The 18,593-nt window shown below is 37.6% G+C and overlaps 1 protein-coding gene across 2 annotated transcripts; it reads left to right on the top strand.

The window, feature by feature from the left end:
- Positions 1 to 1,394: 1,394 nt before the first annotated feature.
- DBF4 (DBF4 zinc finger) lies at positions 1,395 to 18,459 on the top strand. 2 transcript variants are annotated; one of them, XM_032183186.1, is made up of 12 exons: positions 1,395 to 1,489; positions 3,817 to 3,995; positions 8,213 to 8,407; positions 9,442 to 9,492; positions 10,062 to 10,131; positions 10,274 to 10,350; positions 11,788 to 11,818; positions 12,095 to 12,137; positions 13,736 to 13,867; positions 14,513 to 14,627; positions 15,732 to 15,856; positions 17,298 to 18,459. In XM_032183186.1, exons 1-12 carry the CDS (start codon positions 1,456 to 1,458, stop codon positions 18,361 to 18,363), a joined length of 2,118 nt encoding a protein of 705 aa, XP_032039077.1. In that variant the 5' UTR covers positions 1,395 to 1,455; the 3' UTR covers positions 18,364 to 18,459. The 2 variants fall into 2 exon arrangements, with proteins under 2 accessions (XP_032039077.1, XP_032039079.1); XM_032183188.1 differs by having other exon boundaries at positions 3,820 to 3,995.
- Positions 18,460 to 18,593: the final 134 nt, after the last annotated feature.

Genomic DNA, 18,593 nt, shown 5'->3' on the forward strand with positions numbered 1-18,593 from the left:
AGGAACAGAAAAATATGTTGCAAGACTTTGTTCAAAACTTGCAGAAGAATCAAGGGAAAAAATATTTTTAATTTCCATTAATATATTGCACATAAGCAGTAATAACCTAAATATTAGTTTTCTACCTGTACACAAGGATCTCCAAGAGTACTTGCATGATGCTTTTCATACAATCCAAGTTTTCTAAATTACAGTAAATCTTCCCAAACCTTTTTACATGAAATGCGATGTTTAGACTGTTTGTAAACTACATTAAATAGTTAGTACGTATTACCTCTTGCTGCAACAAAGGAGTTAGGATCTTGCAAATTATCTGCAAAGAGACAAATGCCCAGCCTGTGGCCCACAAACTGTAGCACAGCAGAATAATTCATCTAGCCCTCCTCTTGCTTCTGTCGTTCCTGTCAGAAAATCCAGAGAGGTCTCCTGGTGATCCAAGCTGCAGCCCGCTGCTGGTGACTTCCTGGCAAACTGCTCACACAATAAACAGGGACTAACTAGCGTTAATGAGCATTAATGGTGTCTTTGAACAGTAATTCCTTGGACAAATCCTGCCGTATAGCTGCATAGTCAAGGTACGGCTGCACACCTTTGAAATGTACACATGGGATCTAAAAATATGCTTATATATATCATACATAAATATATGTGTGTATATATATATATATATAAAATATATATTTTTAGAATCTGTAACTAGCCAGGACAGGAAAATAAAATCATAAAAATAATAAAAACAACCCCCAAAACCACACAATAAACCAATTTTCTGGACAAAAAAAAAAAATAAAAAAAAAATCAGAAATAGAGGAATATCTTTAAAAATGCACACATACTAAGCGCAGTTGTGACTTTGTTAGTATGCACTGATCTATCTTTTTATTTGCTCCATGGGAACGTAATGTTTAGTTGCTTTTGCTAAGTTTAAGAGGGAAGGTGGGAAGATTAAGCTGCACGTAACGACTCGTCTCCCTGGTGAACTAACGCGCTACTTTGCGGACGGTTGCCTTTTCCAACGTGCTTTTCGCTTTATTTTAAGACCACTTTGAAGACGAGCGAGTGGGGCTGGGACCTCTGAGGGAAGCAAAGCTGCCAGTCACCAACACCCTGAGCCCCTCAGATCCCCCCATACCCGGGCCGCCATTTTCCACCCTCCTCCCACCCCCCCAGCGCCCCGCCCTCCCCTCACCCTGGGCCCCGCCCCCGCTCCCTTCCCGCTCTCCCCTCACCTCGCGTCACGCGGGGCGACCGTTGGCGGCGCGCGGCCGGCAGCGGGGCCGTGAGGGGACGGGGCCGGACCCCAACGGCTGCCGAGGGGCCCCGGGGCTGGGGCCGGGGCCGGGGCCGGGGCCGGGGCCGGGGCCGGGGCCGGGGCCGGGGCCGGGGCCATACCGGCGGCGCTGCCCCCGCGGTCTCCTCACGGGGCGGCGGAGGAGGATGTGACCCCGCCGCACGATGAAGCCCGGCACCGCCAGAGCAGCGCGGGCCCGTAAGTGGCCGGGGGGGGGGCGGCTGGGGAGGGCCGGGGGCGCTCGGCGGGCACCTGAGGCCCGGCCGGGGGAGCCGGTGCTGGGCCGGGACCTCTCGGCCCTGTGAGGCTGGCGGTGAGTGAGCCTCTGGTGGCCTTGGGTGGCCGTGGCCAGCTGGAGGGACGCTCCCGGAATGCATCGCTTTAGCACGCTCGCGCTCACACGCTTAAGTTTTTTTTTCTTTGTTTGTTTGTTCTTTTTCTTTTTTTTTTTTTTTTTTTGCATAATGTTGGGAATTAAGCGCAAAAACAGCCTAGCTGGGGAGGTGAAGGCGCTAGCAGAAGCTAGGCCGCCGCCCTGAAACCAGCTCCACCCGGGCACAGCCTTGCTGGTATCAGGGCCGTGCACGAGAGGGGCCTCGGGCACCTCAGGGCCACAGAGTTAAGATGCAGGCACTTTGCGAGGGAAATTATTAAAACGTCAGTCTTAATTAAAATTGCTAACTAACTCCACGTTTTTGCTTATCCCTAGTAATTTTAATACAAGTTTTCCAATAAAAATTACAATATTCAGTGCGTTAAGTTTTCAGCTCTGCTCTGGGTGTTGCTCGCGTGTGCAGGGTAGAACACCACATCTGATCCCTATGGAATTTCGCTTGCGCTCAGCTCATCTCTGACCCAACATTTCAGCCGTCTTTTTTGTTTAGCTTCTAAATCAGTTGCACTGTCTGGAGTCTCCATGCTTCCTGTTTCTCTTGGTCTCCTGGATTTGCTTTTGGTCTCCCAGATTTTACTAAACTGACTGTTATTACTGCTTCATTTCTGCATGTTCGTAACCATTACTTAGAGAACATAGCAGCACCAGTTGTTGTTCTGCTCCCTCTCTCTGCTGGAGACACTTTCAGGGAGGGAGAGAATGAGTAGCAGAGGGGCTGTTCTCCCTGTGGGCTTTTTGCCTCCAGAAGATGTCTCATCACTTCCTGCAGCAACCCTCTGTCCATTTTGAACTTCTCCAAAGGAGAAGTAATGAGTAGGGCGTTGGGCAGTGAGGAAGAAACCATCATGTAAAACCAGTGATAAGCCAGTCTTGGATGATCGCCTCTCCATCACAGGTTGTAAATCGGTTCATATAATGGATGTGTGTAGGACCAGAGAGTGCAATCACTTTCCCCTAATAATATTATTTTAGTTTCCAGCTGTGTTTAGTTGCAGGAATTTCATGAATTACAGTTCACTTTTATGTATTTAGGATCCCTCAGAAAGTATTCCTCTTCTATCTATTTGTGCAGCCTTCCTTCAGAATCACATCTTGGTACTGACAGTGTCCTTTGGCAGCAGGCTGTGCAGGCTTGCCCCGTTGCATAGACTGTCAATTCCTCTTTTCCGTTTTGTATCTGACTACTAGTTTTGTTTTGTGCCCCATAGCTCTTGTACTGGAATAAGCTATTTAACCATTATTTCTATGCTCTTTCTGATTTTGTATATCTGTGCTATATTTCCCCCAATTCACTCTTCTTCAGACTGACAAAGTCTTAATGTACAGTCTTTCCTCATACTTATGCTTTTTCTCCCTAACTTGGTGTTACAATGACCCCCCTTTTTTACCTCTTAGAACTGCATGTGGTATTTAAGTTGTGGGTGATTCATCAGTTAAAACTGGCATAATAAAATTGTCCATTTTATTTTGTTTCTTATCGAGGCTTGGGTGGAAGGCTCTGTGTTGAGCTTCAGGAAAGATCATCAGCACAGTTTAATAGCTGTATGTGGTCTCTTAGTTTTAAAATAAAATTTGCTAAGGCAGAAAGTCAAAGCTAAAATGATTCTGAACTTTAAGCATAGTCTGCCTGCATCTCAGTTGGGTGCTCAAAAATTAGATAAATAGTAGGATCTAGCTCTTGTACTTCTGATGTTTCCGTGACTTTTGACCTAGTCTTGTTCTAATGCATCTATATGAATCTTTTTTCTTTTTTTTTCTCCAGATGAGATAGTGGGAGAGGCCTGTTCTTTTCCTCTAAAATGATGTTCTTGTGATCATCAGTACAAGTAGTATATATACTGTGGTACAGAGATAGAAAATGCTTGCCAAACTGGATGAGAAAATTGGTGGCACTGTATACCAACTGAAATAAAAAAGTCCTTTTTAAGATGTGATTTTAGGGAAAAACTTATAAGGGCTATACGTGTGTCAAAACAATGTAAATAATAACACGTTTAACATTTAGTTTTTTTTTTTTTTTTTAAAGTGTCCTGTATTGCGTGGATACTTGCCTTGTCCATTTCTGTAATTTAGGAATTTTTCTTTTTAAAAAGAAATACAATTCTATTTAAATTCCCTTTTCTTTTGGCAGCAGATGGAATGCAAGCAAAAACAGAAAAGACAAAATCTGCTTTGAAGAATGCGAAAAAAGATGTAGGAAAACCAGAGAAACTGAAATATAAACCACTCACCGGGAAGGTGTTTTACCTCGATATTCCATCAAATGTGATCTCTGAAAAAATAGGGAAGGACCTCAAAGAACTAGGAGGGGTAAGTTCATGTGCAGACCTTTTATGAAGCAAAAAGCATCCTGGATGACTTTTCTTTATTATTGAATTTTAATGTTACATTTAATGTGACAGGATTTTATTTTTTTTAGCGCTTTCCTTAATGTTGAAATGTTTAATATGGACAGCTTATCAACAAGTTGGGCTTTTTGTTGCTAGAAGCTGTTCTGCTAGCTTTAGCAAAAGTTTATTATACAGGTTTGATTTCAGTTGATGATTCATTTGTTTAGAAGTTTATTAAATAAATGTACTTAAAGTTTACTAAAAGTCTAAAGTTTCATTGTCTGAGGTGAAATGTTTCTTTAACTTCTGACTTTTGGCACATGTTTACACGTTATAAATCAAGCTTTTCAGCTGAACCTAAATAGAATAGAGGAAGTGTTTTGCATACGTTTTAAAGAAGTCTTAACATAGTTTTCTTGATGGTCCTGGTGTTCTTTTAGCTTGGTACAAGTTATTTGTTAGGTTTGTCTCTTTAGTTGGATTCCTTGATGGAACTTTGTAAGCATTTGATCAATTTATACGTAAGACAGCATTTTCCAAAGTTTCTAATACATTTTATATTTAGAGGCTACTTAGCCAAAAATGGAGTGGTGAGGTTGGTTTTGCTTATTTTCAAGTAAGTACAAGCAGAGCTTTATAAAAGCTGGGCTGAAATAGCTGTCACCTAAGAGAGAGGAGATATCTACCCTTCTTGGCATTCAGAGCAGGCTGTGGAAAAAGAACTGAAGAAAGCTTTTGTGTGGTTGCTGGGCCCAAAAGCATTTAGAGGGAAACATTGGGATTTGGGAGATTGGCTGGTGGCAGGAACATCAGCTCCCGAGTATCAAGGTTGCAATGTGAGCTGAAAACAAGAGCAGAGTGAGAGGATATTCTAAGGACAGGACCAAAATTGTGTGCGATGAGGTAAGAAGTAGGTGGTGCTTGTGTGTTCTTTTTGTTTTATTTTTTTGTTAAAGGCATTTATTTGCATTCAGATAACAAGGAGTATGTCAAGGACAGCCTGGGACTTTTGTAACAAAAAGATTTGTATAGATAACTGCACTTACATTCTGGGATTTAACCCTAGTGTTTTTGGGTACCCATCCTTCTGCTGTGAGCACAGAGCTGTGAAAGCCACAGCTTTAGGAACAAAACTTTTTTCAGCTCATTCTGGTGACATTCTTACAAGAGTGGCAAGGAGCAAAAGGGGGAAATTTAAACGCTCTGTAATGTCAACTAGCAGTCACTTGCTGAGTTGATCAGCTCTGATGCTGGCATGTTTCACAGCAGAGCCATGGATCGCGGTGTACGGGTGAATTTCCTGAACTGGGGAAACCCTAGGGTAGCAGAGAGACCTGCCACGAGCCCCCAGCTCTGGTGAGAGCAGCTGACCAGGCTTGGCATGCACAGGAACAACTCCCACGCCTAGAAAAAACAACCCTTAAGGAGTGCTAGAGACCAGGAGTGCTGTGAAGAGGACATAGCACATCAGCCAGGGCATGGCAAGGCAGGTTGTGCAGCAGGTTGTGCAGGAGGGTGCCTTTGGAAAGCAGGCTGTTCTCTTCTGGGAACCAAAAGGAGGCACCATTTTACTGAAACAAAATGGTGTCCATCTGTTGCAACTGCTAGGCTGAAGGTAAAAACCAGATGGAAGGACTACAATCTCCCTTTGGGGACACCAATGCACAGACAGAACTGCCCTGAGCCTGAGCTGCATGGAGCCTCCAGCATCTGAAAGTTCCCCTAGGGTGGGAAGTCAGCAGTGGGTGCAAGTGTGCCCATCTGGATGAATTCTTTGAGCAAGTAGCTGTGTTAGAAGAGGAGCTTAACAGGCAGCGCAGCATCCGGGCACTGACGTGAGAGATGGATGTGTGGCATCGTGTGCTGTCACAGGCTGAGCGACAGCCGTGCCCTTCGTCTGTGCAAGGGGGAGGTAAGCTTGCTGCTAACCCTGAGCTGATGGACTCACTGCCAAAGGAAACTGGACCCTTGCCTCCCCTCACAGGAGGCAGAGGAATCTTCCTCTTGCCTCTACGTAACAGATACAGTGCTCTGGGGCTGGAGAATGAAGAGTGTGAGTAACGGGCAACACCCAGGAAAGGCCAGCTGTGCAAAGAACCAGAGCCACCAGAAAAGCAAGTAAGGTGTTAGTAATTGGAGGTTCCTTGCTGAGAGGAACCAAAGAACCTGTTTGGTGTTCAGTCTCTCTAGGGAAGTTTGCTGCTCACTAAGAGCTCAAATTTGTGATACCACAGAGGGGCTGCCAAGATGATCGTTAAAAGGTCTCTTACAACCCAAACCATTCTGATTCCATGATTCTAATTTGTGTTGTGTTAAAATGGCAGTAGTAATGAGTTTAAATGGTAGCAACCTGGTGTTTAGCTGCTGTAACCCCTGCCCTGGCAGTGGTTCATCTGTGGGCTAGTAAGTTTCCACATGACAGAATTTGAGAGGCAACTGGTATTTTACTTTCCCTTGAAAGATGTGAGTTTTTATTCCCTTTTTTTCTTTGTATACAGTTTAGCTTTTTTTTTTTCCTCTTATTCTATAAGCTACAACTTATCTGTGCCTCATCATACCTATGCCAAAGCAGATGAAAATGCTTCTGGGATGGGAACTTGTGGCAATTAGTCATGGAATACTTTCATAGTTGGGTTTTTGCGTCTTTAGTGTTTGATCTAAATAGGCTTTTCGGTAAATACTTTCCTTACAGAGCTTGTTAATGAACGCTTTTAAATACTCATATTCAAATCACAAATTCTGTAAGCATCTTGTTAAGCATCGTTTTACCTAATTCTCTCTTTTGTATGGAAAACATGCTTTGATTTAAACAAGTACAGGATGTCATAGTAACACACAAGCAATGCAATCACTTAGCCCGCTGTAAAGTTGGATATTCTGAATTAGTTTAAGAGAGTCACGGCAATAAAAGTATTAAAATGTCCTTTAACCACGATAGAAAAAGGACTTGCTTAAATTGTTAGCTCTTCTGAGTGTTGTTTTGCTAATACTTTTTTGAACCTAAAGGAGTGCTGAGCAGTTGTATGAAATTAACAGTTGTAAATCAGCGTGCTGTCTGAAAGCACAGGCAAAAAATTGCAATAATATGATTTCTAGTTACATGCATATCTTTACATTTAGCATTAAACCAGAGCACATTATCTTTTTTGTATTTAGAACAGAATTATAAGAATTCATATGTAAACAAGGTTACAGGTCAGAGGTTGAAAATAAAGTTTTTTTTATTATTATTATTATTATTATTATTCGGAGGAATATATGCCTACATTTTCAGATTTAGGCCCAGTGCTCTCAAGATCAACAACCTGATTCTTTGTAGTTTGTGTGGGGTGCACTGAAAAGTCTCCCTGTATATCTCCCTCTCAGTATGTCCCATTTCTGTAAACAGTATGTAGAGCAGAATTAGAAGGCAGAGGCTTGCTGTGTCTGCAATTTGTGCTTCCCACACTGATTATTAGTAGAGAAGATAAAAAGATTTTAAGCTACATAAACTGTCAAGAAATAATTAGCCAAATAAAATTGTTAATTGCACAGTGATAGATAATGAAAGATAGAGCAAAACAGGAGAGAATAAGCATGGAAAAAATACACGTCTTGCTGAGAATGAAAATACTATGAAGCTACTCAAGACTTCTACGTTTCTGAGGAGGGTTATGAATACTGTAGGTGTGCAACATGGTAATTTATCCTGAAATTATCATTCTGTAGGTCCTAAAAGTCATTGAATTATATCTCTTTGCAAACTGTCAATTACATTTGCATATTCATGTCTTTGAATGTAGTTGAACACTCTGCAATTTCTGTTAAATAAAATTATGTAAAATGTTCTTTTCCTTGAATTATTCTGTAATTTCTCAGTACAGTGTTTGAATTCTTCATTTGGGAAGTATTACAGCTAGATAGTTCAAGGATAGGTAATAATTGAAACAAAGCATTTTTTTTTATTGAGATTACAAAATCAGAAAATTTAAATTGGAATTTGTGACTTGTAAGGTGCTACTGCAGCTCAATTGTAGTTGTATAAATCTTTAGAAAATATCTTCCTGTTAATTTAGTGGGTTTTTAGCTTACTATTAGCTTTATTTTCTAATTTATTAGATTTATCTGGAAACTTTGTCATTTTTTAATGTATGCAAAGCAAGGAGTTACTGATTTATTATCCTGAAATAATGGCTTGTTTTATTTCTTTATATTTAGAGAGTGGAGAGTTTTCTCAGCAAAGATATCAGCTATCTGGTATCTAATAAAAAGGAGGCAAAATTTGCACCAACTCTCGGTCAGATTTCTCCAGTTCCTACCCCAGAATCTGCATGCAATGGAGGAAATAGTTCACCTCATCCTAGCAACCGAAAAGATCGACGTGATGGAAGTTCATTTAAGACAATAGATACAGTAAGTTTCTTAGTAATAATGCTACAAATCAAGAACAATTCATGAGATACACTTAGATTTTTTTCCCATTTTGTTTCCGGAAGATTGTTACAGTTCCTTGGATGGATACCTTTTTGGCTTTTGCTTTTAAGCAGTTCAAACATAATTTTAAACCACTTGAGGCAATCTTGTTAAGCTTTAAACTAAACTCAAGCTAATTAAGCAAATTTTCAGAGATTGAAATTGAAAACAGTTGTCTTTTCTGCAAACAACACTAAAATCTGTTCAAATATATTATGACTGAATTATAATTAAACATTGCCATCGTTATGTTTAACAACTGAATCAGTATGTCCAGGCTTGTGATGATATCTAATTTTTCTTTTTTTTTTTTTTTTTTTTTAGCAATGTAGCCTATTAATGTTTGCTGAGATATTGCTGTTTCAAATATCTGCAGAAGTAGTCTTTGATAGAGTTCAAGGATATAATTAAAATTGAACATTGTGAATTGTCAGGGTTTTTTGAGTTATTTCTTAGAGAATCGTGTTAATTGCAACAGTATCTGACTTTCTGCTGCTTTACATGAAGCTTGTTATGCAGGCAAGTCTCGCATCCTTTCGAAGTACTGTACTGTATCCATAGTCTTGTTTAGAAAAATGACTGGGGGGCAATCTATGGGCTGGTCTTCGCTGCACTAGGTGGATGTAGTCACCTCATCTTCCTAACACAGTATGTAGTACATCTTCTTTTGTACTGGTGGTAAAAGAGATAGGGAGAAGACTGAGGCTATGATTACATTCATGGCTTTAGCTAAATTTGGCACAACTCCAGCTGATGATACCTCATTTTCTGTCCTTCCCCCACCACACACCTGCTTGTATCAACCCCAACCTTGTAAGAAAAATGCAAATTCATGAAAAATAGCTGTACAGTAAACAAGAGAAGATTACTATAGTTACATTTTTGTTAAGGAATATGTATTTTAACTTGCCTTACCTTTTTGATTTTTGAAATGAATTCTAACTTGCTACAAATGTATTTCTGTTGTAATATAGGTACGTATGAGCAGAGGAAAATCCTTAGTTGAAAAAGCAATTAGAGAGCAGGTAAGTGGAGTAATTCTCAAGTCTGTATTCAATAAATGTTGGTCTTGCTGTTCTGGAAAACAAGCACTAGTAAGAGTGATAGTCCTGTAAGACAGAGATCTCTCATGGAATGTTCAAGCAGAAGTCAAGGGTCAAGGCATTGTTCTCAGCAAAATAGTCAAGTTGTGTTTTCTGGATGCTTCCTGAAGAATTTAAAGCCTACAGAATCTTATGACTAGTATAAGTTACCAAGATAGCTAACATAGCTCGCATTTTTTAAGGAGTGCTAGTGAAATTGAAGTAAATATACAATTTCATGTTCAAATCCTAGCTATTTAAAAATATGACGGTAGAGAACGCTCTTGGCTTTGTGAAAGGTTAAGTATAATCCTTTAATGGTGAAGTGCAGTGATGTGGAGATGGAAAAGTCAGTTTAGGAAAGTGCTCTTTTCGCAAGAAGCAAATAAAGTGTCTAAAATTTGATCTCAGCTTTATTATGACAGTTCATATTACAAGTTGTATATTTATTACAGTTATTGTATATATTCTACTGTGTATAGCTTAAAATTATTAATGTTTTTTGTCTGTAGGAATTAATTCCCTCTGGTAGTATATTGTCCAATGCTTTGAGTTGGGGAGTGAAGATCCTTCATATTGATGGTAAATATTTTTGTTTGATAAAACTTGAACTTACAACATTGACTTGGCTAATCCTTTTGTTGAATTCAAAATATTACAAATGACAAATAACTTAAAATATACAAAAACAAACTCAGCTAAATATTCTCCCTCTTTTTGCCAGATGTTAAGCATTACATTGAACAAAAGAAGAAAGAGCTCTACCTAATTAAAAGCACAGGCAGTTCTTTGAAAGATGTGGTAAGTGAGTTTTTGCTATTTGTGAAAGTTTATTCGATTAAATGAAAAAACACAAGCATATTAAAATCTGTAAGCATCGCGGTATGTAGTATTTATTTTAACGAAGTCTTGCTCATGCTGTACATTTCAGCATTCAAAAATAAATTCCATAATAGCATTACATAGTGTGTAGATGTTTGTTCTTGAGATAGTTATCTAACAAACAAAAATACTGAAAAACTTGAGATTTCTCTTCTCCCCGCTTTAGAAATAGTAAAAAAAAAATGAACCTTGGTTTTATTCTAACATAGGTTGTGGTTACATTGCCTTGTATAATTTTCACTGTGAAACAGTGATTAGAACTTCACTTTTGATTTTGATTTTTTTTCCCTTTCCTTTGGATTGATTTGTTTTGAAAAATCACAGTTGTGTTTTCCTGAAGGAGCTGTCTCTAGGCAATCTGTCAGTTGCTCAACTGCTGTTTTTCCTTCCTAGTCTTTTGAAGAACTAGTATAAACCATCTTCAAGCTATTCTGCCAATATTCTGCCATTGGCATGTGAAAATCCTGATTTCTCCAACCTGTAGCGTATAATATGCTTAGACATTGAAACTGTTTTAGCTGTTTGCAATCCATCTGCAGTTGCTTTGTAATTTAAATTACGCATGTGAAGTTGTACAATTATCTGTTCCAGGCAGGGGTCTGTAATAAAAAAAAATGGAAATGTGCTACGTGCATTCCAAAACAACATAACACATATTAGCTAATTATTGAGGCCACGTGAAATCCTCTACTAAATCATTTGTCTTGGTTTTCATAGATAGTGCAGTGATATTTGTATGTTTTTGCAAGTAGTACAAAATAAATTGTGTACCTTTGCCAGAATCAATTATGGTTAGAAGCTGATGCTTGAATTTAGACATCAATCTTTTCTGAAAGCAAAATACTCTAATTTTAGTCTTCATTGCTAATAAAATTATCTGTTTTTAATCCATTTAAATAAGGATTATTTTGTTTGGAGAATGTTACTATCTACAGCTTTGGTAACTTTTTACAGATTGTAGTTAATTAGCATTTGTAAACTATGGAAAAACCTTATCCACATTTAAGAATTTGTTTTCAATTATGGTAAGTATTTTGGGGGAGGAAAGAGTAAATTTCCCTGAGTGGGGTCTTTTTTGTGCCTTTTACTTTGTTTTAGAAAAATGTTCTCTGAATGAGAACATTCATTTTTGCAGTGTAGAGTTAAATATTTCTTTAGGAAATACGACTATTTCCAAAGTCCTAATCAGACTGATCTCTGCAGAATTTATCACCCATGTGTATCACAGGTCATGATTAACATAGGAAGACCCTCATAAGTTAACAATAAACTACAGCTAGATTTTGAGATAAGATACAAAATAAGTTTCACAGGAATTTTATACTTCCTTTCTCCTTTTTTTTTTTTTTCCAATAGGCAAAACAAGTTACTACCCAAAAGTCAAGAAGTAAGTATTTTGGTATATGTAGAGGTTTTCATGGAACTGCTGAATGCTTAAAAATGTAGTAGTTATTATCAGATAAGTGTAAAGTTGTTTTCTAACTTGTAGCTCTAAAAAAAGCTTGCAGAAAAACTTCTTAAAATTCAGGAGTTTGTCAAAATATGTACATAATAAGTTCTAAAATAAATAATGCCTTCTTATCAGTTCAGGTAATATTCTGAGTAATATTCTGAATGAAGAAAACTATTTATCTTCATTTCCTTCCCCCTCCTCCCTGAGCAGGTAGACTGAAAAATCCATTTGTGAAGGTGGAGGATAGGAGTTGGTAAGTCTTCTGTGTTCTTTCAATAACACGATTCTCAAACTGAGTAATTCAGAAACCCTTAGGAAGTATGTCTTAAGGAAGCGGCCTTCAGATTTCAGCATTCTTGGACTTGCTGACTTTAAATGCCAGACATAATGTCTTACAATAAGACAAACTTTTCATCTCTGCATGCTCTGTGAATCTGTGTTTAGCCACTGAATGAGATAAGAGATAGTAGGGAATGTTTGCAATAGGTAATGGCTGTGGAAAGTTAATGTGTAGCTTCAGCTTGTAGATCACGAGAGTGGGTTCTTCTGGTTTATTTTCTGCCAAGGGTCAGATGAACGAAAAGGAAGGAGCCTGGAAACTTCGACCCTCAACATTTTATCTTACTTTTTTTAGATCCAAATTATGTAGCCTAAAAGGCTAATAAAACTTTCAATATTAAATTCCAATCCTGCAATCTCAACTCCATAAAATTCATCTTGAGAGACTGTAAAGAAAGTTGTTATACGTAAAACCATTCCTTGAAATTAGGCTGAATTTCCTGTTCAATGATTTATTTAAAAAACAAACAAACCCCAGTTAATCTAATTTCAATATCTGTAGTGGCATGAGGTCTTGTACTTTCAGACTTTTAAATTTTCATGTCTTTCTGGTCCTGTAATTGATCAGACCTGGTGGTTTAACTTCTCAGTAAGGAAAGAGGTTGTCAGAAGTTGAGAGAAGAATGAAATATAACAAAGTGCAGTTCTGCAAAGTATGTTTTGTATCTTTGCATTCTTAACTGACTTCTGCTTTATGTTTACAAGCTCTGGATTTTTTGACACTTTCCTGAATTGGGGGTGGGGATATGGGGTGTGGATTCTAAGCCTAGTCTTAAATTATAATCTGTTAAGAGGTTAAGAATAGGTACGAGAGAAATGAGGATAGTTTGGGAGAGTTGGACAAAACACAAAACACATTTTCAAGTACAGAGAAATTTATATAAAAATGTGTGAGTTTCAATTCCATTATGAACCCTCTAACTTGTAGTAAAACCTCAAACACTTCTAAATGTTTATGCAACATAATGTTATTAAATGTTTGTGCTTTTTAGATGGTTATGCAACATAAATAATAGTTCAGAAGTTGAAGATACTGAGCTGTCTTTATTTCATTTTCTGGATTAGCTGAGTTTCCTTCTGCTTGGGTAGTTTATGGAAGTAACATGGGGGGAAGGGGGGAATTACACCTAACTTGAATGTCAGCACTGCAGCTAAATAATTCGGTTTGTTTAAATGTTTTTATTCTACTCAGAGTGCTAGTGTATACTTACTAGTTCTGGTATGTTCCTAAGTGTGATTCTATTCAAATTCTGCTGTGCAAATCTCCACAGTCCATAGACATAACAGCCATACTGGTGGAATGGGCAAGACAGTTACAGAAACTTGACTGTTTTGAAAAAGTATCAGGATTGGAAGGAATTACTTACTCTAGGGTATTCACCTGATGTACGTTTTGCATACATCATATTTGAAAGAGAAACGCTTTTTCAAAGATGTTTAATCTTTCTGTAGTTTGTAATATAAACTGTTGTTTTTTGATGGTTCTAACGCATCTGTTTTGTCTCAATACAGCCTCTACCGCCCATTTTATCTGCAGTTACCTACTTTTCCAGTTCTGAACTACTGTGTTCCAAAACCTTATAGTCCATTTGAGGTGGATAAGAAGCTGCCTTCTGGTCAAAAACAAACTCAATCTAAACAAAGGTTTGTTAAGAATTCATTATTGATAGAGAGGGAGATTGTTTTAAAATAATTTTTTTCTAAAATAATTCTTCTGCTTCTTACTTTTGTGATATTTAATACTAATATCCACATCTTGACTGTTGTATTTGCTGCACTGTAACTTTTGCTGTCTGTCTGTCTTTCTGTACCCTCTTTATCCTGTCTTTAGTCCTTTTTTTGGACATACAGATGCATACGTCCAAAAATGCAGCGTTCTCCTATCATTGTGGGTCAGCATAAGATAATTTTTTCCTTTCTGCCACTGGTTTCTTCTTTGTCCTCATCTTGGATGCCATCCAGTAAGTATTTTCCAGGAAGTGAATTTCTTAGGACTTCCTTTGATATCTGTCAGTAACAAGCTAAAAAGTAGGCACTCAATTTTTAAAAAAAAATGTGATATTCAGTTATAGTACAGAATTGTTGCTAAAGAGTGCACCTGCTTTATTCTTCTCTTTTCTGTTTTTCTGAAGCATTTGCTAACGTGATGTAAATAGTTTGAAGGGAAATAAAGTTTTTTTGTTTTTTTTTTTTTTAAATTAGGTGAATGAGAATGAACATTAGTTTAAGAGAAAAGTATAGAATTCAGCTCGTATTTGAGACTCATTAATATATCTTTTCTGTTAACAGAAACAAAATAAATAGTGACAAGGACTGTGGAACTCCTGTTCAGCTCCCTCAGAAGGACAAAAAAAGGAAAGGATATTGTGAATGTTGCGGAAAGAAGTATGAAGATCTGCAAACTGTATGTGAAACAAGTATACGCTTTCAAACATTCTTAAAACAAATGTTTGATAGTTCCCACTTGCTAGTTTAATGTATGTTTTTATCTTAAAAGATGTGTTCAGTACATCTTCTAAAAAGCAGCAAGTAGTTTTTTTTCTTCTTTGCAAGTTTCAGTTCTTCATTACTGCCTCTAGGTAGCTGAAGGCTCTAATTGTTCCTGTCTGAGACATGCTGGCAATAAGAGCACCCACTTAATGGATGAAGGGAGTGTGGTGGATGCTGTTTTTCTGGATTTTAGGAAGGCTTTTGATGTTGTTCCTCAAAATATCCTTGGGGATCCTATGGAGCCCCTCCTATATGGGAGACTGCATCTGCCTGGCAGCTGGCTGCTGGTTGTCAGCAAGAGCCAACAGTGTGCCCTGGCAGCCCAGAGGGTGTTACTGTAGCCTGGGTGCTCTAAACACAACATAGCCAGCCACTTAAAAGAGGTGAAGATCCCACTGTATTTAGTGTTGGCATAGAATATTGTTGACAATTCTGGGCTCCACAATTTAAGAGGGATATTAAAATACATGAAAGCATCTAGAGAAGGGCAAGACAGCTGGTAAAAGGAAGGCATGCCCTGTCGCTGGGGACACTGGGTTCCTCAAGCTTGGAGAAAAGGAGGTTTAGGGGTAACCTCACTGCTCTCTACAGCTTCCTGAGGAGGGGAAGCAGAGAGGGAGGTGCCAGTCTCTTTTCCCTGGCATCTAGTGACAAAATGGGTGGGAATGGCTCAAAGCTGCATCAGGGGAGGTTCAAACTAGACATTAGGAAAAACTTCTTTACTGAAAGAGTAATTAGACAATGGAACAGACTTCCCAGAAAGGTGGTTGATGCCTCATGGCTGTCCGTGTTGAAGAGATATTTGGATAATGCTCTTAATGATATAACGTTGGGTTAGCCCCAAAGTAGTCTGATGGTTGGACTCAATGATCTTTATAGTATAGGTCCCTTCAAAATGGAACTACTCTGTTCTAGTGATAATCAATCATCAATATTTATTTATTTCTCCTTATCATAGTGTTGCTTTGTATGTGCATATCATTAGTATATTTGTTTCATGATTTTTCCTTAATTCCAGCATCTTGAAAGTGAACAGCACCGCAATTTTGCACTAAGCACACAGTACCAAGTTGTTGATGATATAATCTCCAAGTTTGTTTATGAGTTTGTTGAATACAAAGATGACACAAAGAAAGTTAAAAGGTAAGCTGTATGTCTTAAATTTTAAATTAAGAAATTGAACATAAAGGTACTTTATAAAATTAGTATAAAAAAAATGGTATAAAATTCTGAATCTAGTATGGAAAAAAACATGTTTCAGTCTGATACACATCACTTACATTTGCAATGCAGTAGGTACCTGGCAAATCAGTTCTTTAAAGCAGAAATTAGAGGGGGAAAAAAATTAAAGTACAAATGGTATCACGGGAATATGAGGTTAGAATGACATGCTGAAAGTTGTCCCATCTATCCTTAACCTTCAAAAAAGCAAGATATCAAGTATTCTAAAAATACACCTGACAGGACAGCAATGTCTGGACATCTTGCTCTAAAAACTTTCTGATGCTCTTAGTAACCCGAAGATCAGCAAATTATAACCTCCTCAGTCAGGCTGTTCTCCTTACCAGTGGAAGGATTTTTTGTAGTCTAGTCAAGATGTTCCTATCTATAATCTAAGGCTCTTAGCTTCTGTTGTGCTGGACAACAGAAAGTGGATTTTCCTCTCGTCACTGTAACTGTTATTACATATATTAATGCTTGAAAATGAACCATCTTTGTACTTCCTTTGCTCTATATAAAAGTGACCTTTATTTCTATAGAAATTAGAACGTATTAGACCATATGTTCTGTAACTCATTAAATGTTTTTATTAGTTGTATTTATTTACCATGTAGCTAAAAATGTAAAACTTAATAAGATCATCTACATATTGGTATTTAAAAAACAAAAAAGGCAACTAGAAGCAGGTGTGCATGCCTGCCCACCCACACCTACACCCTCAAATTTTTTCCTCAAATGTTTAAGTGGGAGAGAAAGTATGGACTGTAAACAGCAGTATCCTTGTTACTTGAAGCAGTGACTCAAATCAAGATTTGTTTTGTAAATGAGTCAGAGATAAGGAAATAACTTTCTTATTACTTCAAAAAGAATTGAAGAAATAAAGTGAAATCAAAAGAAATGTACATAGTCAAACTCATAGCCTAATGAAAGCAAGCCCTTTTTCCTTTTGTGATTTGAAAACATTCAGGGTGTTTAGGTTTGAATTATTAGGGAAAAGCATAAGTAATTATACTAAGCTTGTGTGTATCTATCACAGAATACTTACAAATATGTATAGTCGTTATGTTATGTTAATCAACTTTTGGTCTTAGTAGCATCACAACTAATATTTACTGAAATACTAGACCACTTTGTAATTTTAAAATGATTTCGTAAGATGTAGAAATCAATAGGAAAATGTCAAATTCAAATACAAAGCACTTTGGTCCTGTAGAAATAGTGTTGCTACCATAACTTGCTTTTAGATTAAACAAAAATTATGTAAGTTTGGTTCCTTGTCTTGAGCTGTTTACGTATTGAATTATGTTTCTCACATTTCTGTCAATGATTTGATTGTTAATCATTGTAAACAATTTATTTGTAGGACAAAATGTAGTACAGGATATTTTTCTCCTATTGTTGGAAAGATAACCAGACCAGATGAGCTGAAAGAACGACTAAAAAAGCAACGCATTTCATTGAAAAGTTACTCATGGAAAGATACTACAATACGGGCACTCAAACTGGATTGCCAACCTACAGAAATACAACCAAATTCTGTGCCAATGCCTACCCCAGTTGCTGGATCTCTTTGTTCAATTCTTTATTGTCATCTGTCACAACCTTCAGAAGTAAAAAGTAGATTCAGAAATAACAATGAAAATATTAAAACTGATTGCTCCTGTGTCACAAACTTAAGAGACACTGTTACATCATCAAATTTCATACAGCTACTTCCTCAGAAAGGTGACAAATCCTACATGGAGAACTTGTCTCAAACTTTTGAGCCATTTAGTAAAGAAATGTTTGAGCCAGAAGTAAATAAAAGGAATTTACAGTGTTTTCAGGAAGACGTGTGTACTGTGTGTTCTCATACTCAAGTTACAGATTTTGGTGAAAAAGACAGAAACTTTCCACAGACAAAACGAAAATTGAATAATATGGTAGTCCTACCAGCAAAGTGTTTGAAAAAAACAGATGCCAATCCTGCATTTGTCAAGAAACATCGTGATTTATGTGATAATCATCAACAGATGCAGCACAACGTCGTTCTGGAGGCTGAGGTATCTGAGACTGCGATAGACAAAGAACTTAATGAATTGGCTGCCAGCGCTGCAGACAGTTCACCATCTGGAAAGCTGCACAGAAAAGTAAAGCTTTACTTAGGAAGAAATAAAAGAGAAAACCGGAAACAGAATATGGAGTTATGTGTAAAGTACACAGATGGATTGTGTGTTCCTGAAGAGAAGAAGAGCGCTTGTAGCTCACCAGTGCAAGCCCTACTGGAACTATTTCAGACAAGTGAAATAAACTCTGAATTTGGAGGTTTTTCAGTTTACACTGACAACAGGGATTCAACTGGCATAAAAGATATATGGGAAGGGCAGAACACAAACGTTGTTTGTTCATTATTCTCCTCTTCGTCCTCATCCCCATTTGTTGGATTTTAATGCTGCTTTATTTAATACAATGATTTTCAAATAAATTGCAAATTTAAGATTTTATCCATAGGAAATTTGTTGTGCTATATATTATGTACAGATGTTTTCATTTTTTTTAATGCAAAAACTTCTGTATGTGTAAATATGAATAAAACTAAAGAAAGGTCTTTTCTTAAAAGGTACTTGCTGCTTTATTACTACAGCTAGTAAAGGGTTCTGAGCACTGAATTTATGATTAA

The sequence above is a fragment of the Aythya fuligula genome, chromosome 2 (genome assembly GCF_009819795.1).
Source record: "Aythya fuligula isolate bAytFul2 chromosome 2, bAytFul2.pri, whole genome shotgun sequence".
Classification (NCBI taxonomy): Eukaryota; Metazoa; Chordata; class Aves; order Anseriformes; family Anatidae; genus Aythya; species Aythya fuligula.

Coding starts and splice junctions, on each gene's coding strand:
- DBF4 (XM_032183186.1), top strand. CDS start 1,456: ATGAAGCCCGGCACCGCCAGAGCAGCGCGGGCCC. Junction 10,132..10,273: donor GAAGATCCTTCATATTGATG/GTAAATATTTTT, acceptor TCTTTTTGCCAG/ATGTTAAGCATTACATTGAA. Junction 11,819..12,094: donor TACTACCCAAAAGTCAAGAA/GTAAGTATTTTG, acceptor CTCCCTGAGCAG/GTAGACTGAAAAATCCATTT.